This window comes from Oncorhynchus gorbuscha, linkage group LG01 (assembly GCF_021184085.1).
Source record: "Oncorhynchus gorbuscha isolate QuinsamMale2020 ecotype Even-year linkage group LG01, OgorEven_v1.0, whole genome shotgun sequence".
Lineage (NCBI taxonomy): Eukaryota > Metazoa > Chordata > Actinopteri > Salmoniformes > Salmonidae > Oncorhynchus > Oncorhynchus gorbuscha.
Window position 1 is genome coordinate 91,394,313 of NC_060173.1, and position 9,921 is coordinate 91,404,233.

The 9,921-nt window shown below is 42.5% G+C and overlaps 1 protein-coding gene across 1 annotated transcript; it reads left to right on the forward strand.

Moving 5' to 3' along the window:
* The first annotated feature begins 3,479 nt into the window (after positions 1-3,479).
* On the forward strand, positions 3,480-9,829 carry LOC124045847 (sodium/myo-inositol cotransporter-like). The gene is made up of 2 exons (XM_046365565.1): positions 3,480-3,735; positions 6,084-9,829. The coding sequence occupies exon 2, from the start codon at positions 6,139-6,141 to the stop codon at positions 8,287-8,289; it is 2,151 nt and encodes a 716-aa protein (XP_046221521.1). The 5' UTR covers positions 3,480-3,735; positions 6,084-6,138; the 3' UTR covers positions 8,290-9,829.
* The last annotated feature ends 92 nt before the right edge of the window (positions 9,830-9,921 follow it).

Consider the following 9,921-nt stretch of genomic DNA (forward strand, 5'->3'; position numbering starts at 1 on the left):
TTGTATGTCGATGTAGTGGAAATGTACTTCCTGAAAGTGTAGCATATGGATAAGCAGCTCAGACAAGCGCTACGAATGTGCTGTGGAGCACTCAGGACCTCCTCGATGGCAGCAATGCAGGTACAGTTGGGAGAGATGCCGTGAAAGTTAAGATAGACAGCAACTAACCATGACTTATGGGTAAATCGACAAGGACATAAGGTTGCATATCCTACAAAAAAAGGTACTCCTACAGTAATGGGAACATGAACGAAATTTGAGTACAAGTTTTGGGTGGATAAGCAATGGCATGGCGAGAGAGATGGGGTTGATTGGGAAGGAGTTTAGCCCCTCTGTGTGTCTTCCTGCTATCCCACCTTGGTTGCACAGGAGGTTGGTGGCACCTTAATTGGCTTGTGGTAATGGCTGGAGCGGAATAAGTGCAATGGTATCAAATACATCAAACACATGGTTTCCAAGTGTTTGATGCCATTCTATTTGTTACATTCCAGCAATTATTGTGAACCGTCATGCCCTCAGCAGCCTCCACTGCTTGGTTGCTCCCTCAGCTAGGGATAGATCTAGGTTGCTTGAGAGGGTAAGAGTTGTTAAGGAAGGAGTAGATTCTGTTGTAAGTGAACATTTAAAAACACAATACTATGCTTTCTTGAATATATTCACAGATGGATCTATAGACCCTAAAACTGGGAGGACAGATGCAGCTTTTAGTGTTCCAGAGTCTAAGGTGGCAGTGACAAAAAGAACAAAGGATCATTTATCTGTTTACACAATGGAGTTGCTGGACATACTCTTGGTTATAGAGTGGGTGGAGGAGGTGAGACCAAACATTGTAGTGATCTACTCTGACTCCTGTGCAGCACTGATAAAATAAAAGTAATTTGTGTCTCAGAGCAGACAGGATGTGTTGTATGAGGTTTTGCAGTGCGTGTGAGACAGATGGTGGTATTTGTGATGTTCCTCTGGGCACCAGCTCATGTGGGAATAGAGGGGAATGAGGAGCCAAGCAGGCTCTTAAACATCCTAATGTTAAGATGGAATTGTCAATCAGTAAAGAAGAAGCCAAGGGGTTGATAAAAACAGTAGTTAAAAAGAAATGGCAAGAGTTGTGGAAAAGGGAGAGAAAGGGAAGACACCTGTATAAGATACAGGAAAAGGTGGGGGCAGGGAGGTCCTCAGGTCGAGAGAGAAGGGAGGAGTGTGTAATCAGAGACTGGGACACACAAGGCTCAATAGTGTGTCCCACCTTTGAAATTGGTAGGACAACTGCAGACTGGGAGGTGTGATCATTGTCAGGAGGAGATGGAGACAGTGGAATACGTCCTATTTCAGTACCAGCAATATGGGAGGGAAATGAAGTGATTGTTATTCGATTTAAGGAGTGATGGAGTTGAAGAGCCAAGATTAAGTGAACTGCTGGGGAAATCTTCAGGGGGTGTACTATTTAATTATGTATTTCGTTTCCTTAGGGGGATGAGAATATTGGGTAGGATTTAGACCTTCCCTGTCTCTGGTCCACACTCCAGTCCAGTTGGTGGCGGTAAAGGCACCTTAAAGTTGGTTGCCAACTGCCATAAAAAAAATACAGAGAATAAGAAGAATTTACTTCCTAGACCTAAAAAAATAGTAAGTGGAAATTCACTGTCCTTGTCAGATACACGTTGGCAGACAAGCAACCAATTTCATTGGTTTAAGCTATGTGGCTCAGTTGGTAGCCATGGCGTTTGGAATGCCAGGGTTGTGGGTTTGATCTCTACCTGGGACCAGTACAAAAATGTATGAAGTCGGTCTGGACAAAAAGCGTTTGCTAAATGACTCAAATGTAAATGTGTGGGACTATACTATTTCCTCATCAAGGCCATATAGTTGGCTACTTATCAGGTTCTCAGAAAGTGTTAAAAATTAGGCCTATGTAATTAAAATAGGAGCTCCATTTTATATAAAGCTTATAAGTACATTCTTGCTGATATCACCTCAAGTATGTATTGACACAGGCCTAGTTGTCCCAACATCACCTGTATGAAGATACTGTCAGGCTGTGTCAGTATGTAGTTTAGGGTCCGAGTGTAGATTGATCCACATTGTTTATGCATTTCATTCTCACATATGCGCAGTGACACAGCCAAAGTGGCTTCTCCAGACATCTTATGCACCTTTCACCATGATAAAACATGCCACTTATATGTGCGCTGAACTGAAGGGGTTATCATTGCATACAGGCCAACATATCTTGACTAAGGTATAATTTTAACAGTCTTACATTTGTCACATCCTACATCAGACAGAGCCTATTTATTTATCAGAGAGAATGGCAGGCGCTAGTCACTAATCAAAATGCGTAAGGTTACCTGTGTGGTTCCTACACCTGTGCCCAAAGATCGAATACCCTCACACTGTAAATTGACGTAAACTATGGACGCACTGAATGGGCTGTCACACCAGCTGTCACTGTACTGTGTTATTGAGACTGCAAATAACTTTAATAACTTATCAAATGCATCCCGTTTATCTCCTCCATATGCTATGACATTACATTCTAGATAGATGCATGAGCTGTATGTAGCCTGTTTGGAGGTCAGATTAGGCTATATGCCGATATACATTTCTGGAAAGTTGAACACTTTGAAGGAAGATTATAAGGGTTTTACAAGTTAATATATCCAAAAGTGCCCATTTCTAGATTGTTCAGTTATTACCATTCCACTGTTAAAGCTCATTATCAACCAGGATATGTAAACTAGTCGGTTAATTAGGCAAAGTGGGGTTTAAGGCTATTTCGACCCAAGTAGCCGAACAGGTTGAATGTCATGAGGAAAGCCAATCCCTTGTTTTACATTTTTTTTTCACTTACAGTAGCATGCATTCTGAGTCTTTTGTTACCCGAAAAATGAATTTGTGCCTCAAAACAATACGGTATTTCAATTCCAGGCTACTAGAATTAGAACAATAACCAATGGGCGTGTTGCATTTGAAACGTCACATGTGTATTACCAAAGATTATGGATAAACTAACAAGATACTATATGTCTCCTCGCCCTAACAATGGGAGTCGGTGTCCACAAAGCGGCATGGCGGGCTGTCTAGCGCTCGCCAATACGTTCTTTGGATTGGTGGATAAATCTCATTGTCATTTAAAAAAATATTCGACGAGGGTTGTTGACGTCAACCGTCTGTATTCAATGGGAAGAGATGCTATACTACTAGCCGCATGTTATGAATATGCATATACATCTCGAGGCAACTCAAATGTGTTTTTCTCAAAGTAGCCGGGATGTCACGTGTCCATAGCAGTACATCAGCAACAACTTAAGCATTACGAAACTTCTATTCAATCAAATAAACATCACGTAGCAAATAAGCCATTTATTTTTTGTTGTTGACCAAATTCGACACTCATTGAGCTACATACAAAACCTTGCTTGGTGGCCGAAGCAACGAAAAAAAATAATCCGCTGAATTGGGCCTCTCTCTTCCGCTTCCTCTCTGGTATCACACATGAAGGGCGTGGCAATGGGGAAGAAGCAGAGTCGATGCTTATAAAGTGCAGCTACCTTATGTGTTAAACTTAATTGCTCTGAAGCGGAGGACACGAACTATCTCTACATCGGAAGAACTGACGCATGAAGAGACGCATGCATATTGTCGCCAGAAAAGCAGGCCCAGACAGTCGCACCCTGAACTTGTGGTTTGATGTAGCCTACATTAGCTACAATATAGCGGAGTATTGTAATTGCAATGGTGAGTGTGTATTTTTGTGATGGCCGCCCGTTTTAAATTGTATCCGAGATAATGTAACTGACGCTAGAAAAGCAGAAGGGACAAAAGATGGTGATGGAGAAAATGTAAAAAGCAGGTCGAGCGCTTAATTTACTATTGTGCATCGGATGTAAATTAATTGAATGTAGGCTACTAGGTCAGAGTCCTATACTATTCTATTTGACGAATTCAACCACTTGTTTTACTCAAGCTACATATAGGCTACCTCAATTAGATATAATCTCTTTGGCATTGCGGAAGATGCGCGTACTCTTTTCTAGAATATTCCGCAGCTGTTGTGTAGCGTGCCACTTTTCGTGATAATACTTTGACTACATTGTACTGATCCTCATCTTTCTTACCAGTATCATGTCGATACCATTATTTCAAAGTAGATAAGGCCAACTTTCACGAGCTGTCTTTGTCCCTCGTCGTTGTGCATATTCCTCTCTCATGCGGTCTATTTAGCCTAGATCTGTATATATAATATAATAAGATGCTCATGTCTATGCCATAACAATGGGAGCCGTACCAAAGGCGGGAAGACAAGTTTAGAAAATAAGGTCATAGAAATGCATTGTTTATTTTGGAAAGATATTGACAAGAGGGAAACCTCTCTGAGCTGGGACAAACTAGCGCAATTGATTATGGTCATTGTAGTTAATTACCACGTTTCCGCGCTGAACTTGGTAGAATATTTGCTCAATGAAAACTACATTTCTCGTTTATTATGTGATTTATTTCTAGAGGAACGGCACGTTCGGCTCTCAAAAAAACCAAATGTATTTCAAGTAATTTAATCGACGTTGGTCAATTAGCTGTTTAATTGCAACAAACAATATTGCAGCAACAAAACCAACAATTGGTTAATCGGTCTGCATTAGCTGTAGACGATGATGCTGAAGGTGACCAGAAATATGAATATACAATATCGTATTGTCTATGAAATAATTAGCAACGCTTGCCTCTGGGATAATTACTTGGTTGGGGGCTGACGATGTAATCATAATGCGTCTGTCATGATTAAAAATTATTGTATAATACATGAATGAATTAATAAAACATGATTTTATATATATAATTACACTCCTTATTTTACCACTTGGCTATGTAGGCATTTTTGATCTCTTCACATGGACTGAGCTGCTAGACTTTTTGGTTTGAAGCACTGAGATGGACATGGCTCTTTCTCTTTTAGGTTTAGCAACTATTTAAGAGATTGGGGTGAGGGCTAGAGAAAGTTACTGTAAATACGGTATTTAAATCTGTTACCATGCCCCATTTTGAGTGTGAATAAAGTCATCTGATCAAGCTCTGTTTTGATGACCTGTTTCTCAGAAATGTTGCGTGTGTCCCCTTTGGAAAGTATTCAGACCCCTTGACTTTTCCCACATTTTGTTACGTTACAGCCTTATTCTAAAATGTAATTAAATTATTTTTCCTCGTCAATCGACACACAATACCCCATGATGACAGTAAAACTGATTTTTAATTTTTTATTTTTGCAAATGTATTACAAATTAACAACTGAAATATAACATTTACTTAAGTATTCAGACCCTTTGCTATGAGACTCAAAATTGAGCTCAGGTGCATCCTGTTTCCATTGATCATCCTTGAGATGTTTCTACAACTAGATTAGAGTACACCTGTGGTAAATTCAATTGATTGGACATTATTTGCAAAGGTGCACACACACCTTCTATAGAAGGTCCAAATCAATGTGTAAATAGCTGTGCATCGACGCTCTCCATCCAACCTAATGGAGCTTGAGAGGATCTCCAGAGAAGAATGAGAGAAACTCCCCAAATACAGGTGTGCCAAGCTTATAGTGTCATACCCAAGACTTGAGGCTGTAATCACTGTCAAAGATGATACAACAAAGTACTGAGCAAAGTATCTTAATACTTATGTAAATGTGACTCAAGTTTATTTTTAATACATTTGCAACGTCAAAATGTCGACCTGTTTTTGCTTTGTCATTATGGGATATTGTGTGTGAACTGAGAGTGGGGGACAATTTAATCAATTTTAGAATGCGTGTCACCTTTCTTGGTTCCCATCTGACACAGGCTCTAATCAGGTGTTTGTCTTTGTCTTTGCTGTCTTGCAGGAATGTAAACTCTAGGCTATACTAGACCAGAGGCCTGCTGCATCCTCCCTTAAAACTAGTGTTCTCAGTGCAGGTGGATTACACCCCCAAATGCAGACACCCCTAGTGAATTTGACCTGACGGTGGATACTACAGCATCCATCCAGACAGCAAACCAAAGGATAGAGAATTTTTATTGCTCTTCTGTTACGCTAAAACTTGGCTTTGACTTTTGCAGGGTTCAAGGGAGTTTTTCAGCCGTTTTGAACCAGTGGTTCCGTTTAGCACTCACAATGAAGATGGGTACGGCTGTCATGGAGGCAGCAGACATTGCTGTGGTGGTGCTGTACTTCATCCTGGTCCTGAGCATTGGGTTCTTCGCCATGTGGAAGGCCAACCGCAGCACGGTGAGCGGATACTTCCTTGCGGGACGCTCCATGACATGGGTGGTGATCGGAGCGTCCCTATTTGTCAGCAACATCGGCAGTGAACACTTCATAGGCCTGGCTGGGTCGGGAGCAGCCAGCGGCTTTGCTGTGGGAGCATGGGAGTTTAACGCTCTTCTCCTGCTGCAGCTGCTGGGCTGGGTCTTCATACCTGTGTATATCCACTCTGGTGTGTACACCATGCCGGAGTACCTGTCCAAACGCTATGGGGGCAATAGGCTAAAGGTGTACTTTGCTTCGCTTTCTGTGCTGCTCTACATCTTCACCAAGATCTCTGTGGACTTGTACGCTGGGGCGCTTTTCATCCAGGAGTCACTGGGCTGGAATCTCTACCTGTCAATCATTCTGCTCATTAGTATGACCGCACTGCTTACGGTCACCGGTGGCCTGGTTGCGGTCATGTACACAGACACCCTCCAGGCCGTGCTGATGATTGGTGGAGCTCTCAGCCTGACCATCATCAGCCTGATCAAGGTCGGTGGTCTTGAAGGGGTTCGGACTAAGTACATGCTAGCTGTCCCAAATGTAACAGCTATCCTGGCCAGTGGGAACTTCACCCACTCACCATCCTGCCGCATCGAGCCCAAGCCAGACTCCCTGAGGATCCTCCGGGGCCCGTTGGACGAGGACATCCCCTGGCCTGGCTTCCTCTTAGGTCAAACTCCAGCTTCCATCTGGTACTGGTGTGCTGACCAGGTTATTGTCCAGAGGGTGCTGGCTGCCAAGAACCTTGCCCACGCCAAGGGCTCCACGCTGATGGCTGGCTTCCTGAAGGTTCTGCCTATGTTTATTATCGTTATCCCCGGGATGATATCCCGGATCTTGTTTGCAGATGAGATTGCCTGCATTGGGCCAGAGCACTGCCTGGCTGTGTGTGGCTCTAAGGCGGGGTGCTCCAATATTGCATACCCGCGGCTGGTCATGGCAGTGATGCCTGTGGGCTTGCGAGGGCTGATGATGGCTGTGATGATTGCGGCTCTCATGAGTGATCTGGACTCTATCTTTAACAGTGCTAGCACAATCTTCACCCTGGACATCTACCAGAGTGCTAGGCGTGGTGCGTCCCATAAAGAGCTGTTGTTGGTGGGCCGGCTGTTCGTGGTGTTCATGGTGGTTATCAGCATCGCCTGGGTCCCTGTCATCATCGAGATGCAGGGTGGCCAGATGTACCTGTACATACAGGAAGTAGCCGGATACCTAACCCCGCCCATTGCCGCTCTCTTCCTGCTGGGTGTGTTCTGGAAGCGCTGCAACGAAAGGGGTGCATTCTGGGGCGGTATGACCGGGTTTGCGCTGGGTACCACCCGGCTGACCTTGGCGTTTATTTACCGAGAGCCTCCATGTGACCAGCCAGACGACAGGCCTTTCTTCATCACACATGTCCACTACATGTATGTGGCTGCTGGGCTGTTCTGGGTGTCTGGATTGGTGGCTGTGGTCGTCAGTCTCTGCAACCCTCCTCCAGATAAGGAGCAGATCCGCACAACCACATTATGGGGCCTGCGTAACATGGGAAAGCTTCTCCTCAAAGACCGTGAGGAGATGTACAAGCTGACGGATAAGAGCCCTTTGCAGTTGAATGGAGGCCTCTATAAGGATCTGCCCCCAGACATCTGCAATGCCAGGTGTCTAGATGGGGAGGACGTCAAGCTGCTAGCTCCGCCTTCTGACTTTGACCCCGCGACTCCCAGTGGCGAGACAACCCCGGAAATGACACTAGCAACGCCCACCACCCAGTTTGATAACGGGCACCCAGGGCTAGTGCATGCAGAGGAAGGTTGTGGGGATGAGGAGGATGGGAGGTGCATGCAGCTGTTGGAGTGGTTCTGTGGGTTTAAGGAAGCGGCTTATGATGCCCATCCCAAAAGGACAGCGGAGGACGAGAGAGCCGTTATGGAGATGCTGTACGAGCCACCCAGAACCAAACTGCTGCTCAACTGTGGCCTGTTTCTCGTCTGCTCATTGGGAATATTCCTATTTGTCTACTTCTCTCTATAGACTGGGCCAAAGGAGGGGTTGTTGGGGATTGTTTCAAGGGAAGTTACAATTTTCTAATATTTTATGAATCTGAAGTTTGTAATATTTACAGTGCAGCTTCCTAACAAGGATTCACTGAGCTTTTTGAAATCATTCTTTTGAAACGATTGAATCTTCTGTCTAGTCTCACAAAACCCCGAACCACAAACTCAATCCTGTACTTCTCATTTTTGTAAAGTGCTTATTGTTAATGTGACTGACATATCTATTGTGATTTATAGAACTGTGGTATGTGTTTGGTGACATTAGCATTATTTATATTCACTTTTTATATTTCCTTGAACAGTTGTTTCTGTGCTAAAAGTGTTGTTGGGACCATTGACTTTGATGTTAGCTATAGCACACCCATATATCTGAATGTCTATGTACTCTGAACATGTACTGTATGTGGTTTACGAATAGTGTGTTCAGACTTTCCATGTACTGCTATGTTACTATATCCATATCAGCACACGTGGTTAAGCTGGGTGAATTCCATGTTTATTACAGCTTAATAGTGTGCTGCTGTGTTATTCCACCTGCTTTTCTATAGAGAAAGTTTAAGAAACCATTTTAAGGCCTTTTTGTTATGCAGAGATTACCTCAAAGTTACACTAAAGCCATCACCCTCTACCACAGATGGAGAATAAACTATCATAAGTGTTTTCCTTTCCTATTATTATACATTGTTGATATGGTGATTGCAAATGCTTAGAATTTTTACCAAATGATTTAGTTAATGTTTGTCCTATTACTTTTTATTTTCTGACGTTTCCAATTGTTAAGAATACCCAGGTGAGTTGCTGTAGAATGTGTAAAAAATGATGTTCTTAAGTATAAAGATGAAAGTATGTATGACAGTTTGTCAAACTGAAACTCTACTTTTTATTATACACTTATCGTAGCATTCCAATAATTGAACATACAGTATCAATGCTGGTAGTTTGTCATGTGTTTATGATTAGGTTAATATTTGCTATTTCTTACTGTTTGTCTGAATGTTGTATCTTCCACAGTTAATGTCATTTGTTCAGTAAGCTATTTTGGTAACTTGGTGACAACACTAAAACCAAGCCCTGTTTTTTGTGGGTCTTTTGTTTGACCTTTATTTATATTGAACAAAAATATAAACTGACAAGGTAAAAAATCTGTCGTTCTAACCCTGAACAAGGCAGTTAACCCACTGTTCCTAGGCCGTCATTGAAAATAAATAAGAATGTGTTCTTAACGGACTTGCCTAGTTAAATAAAGGTAAAATAAAACTAAACGCAACATGCATTTGAGTGAAACCTCTTACCAGATGTGTCTTAGTGTTCAATGCTGAAGAAAATGTTTTTTTTTTCAAGAAGGCAAAACAATGCCAATTTGAGCAGTGAATGCTATGGTTATTATTAAGCCTTGCTATTAATTGGATAATGTTTTGTAGTGAAATAGTGGCAACCTAATGGAGACTCATTTGCAAACTAGACTTGCTATTTCAGACCTGTAGTTGTTTTGCTGAAAATTAAAGCTTCGCTAACTATCCCTGTTCCGAGTCTGATAAAAGGGGGATTACAGGCTGACTACACCACTCACGTCGCAAAATATATTTTGAAATCTATTATTCAATTATTG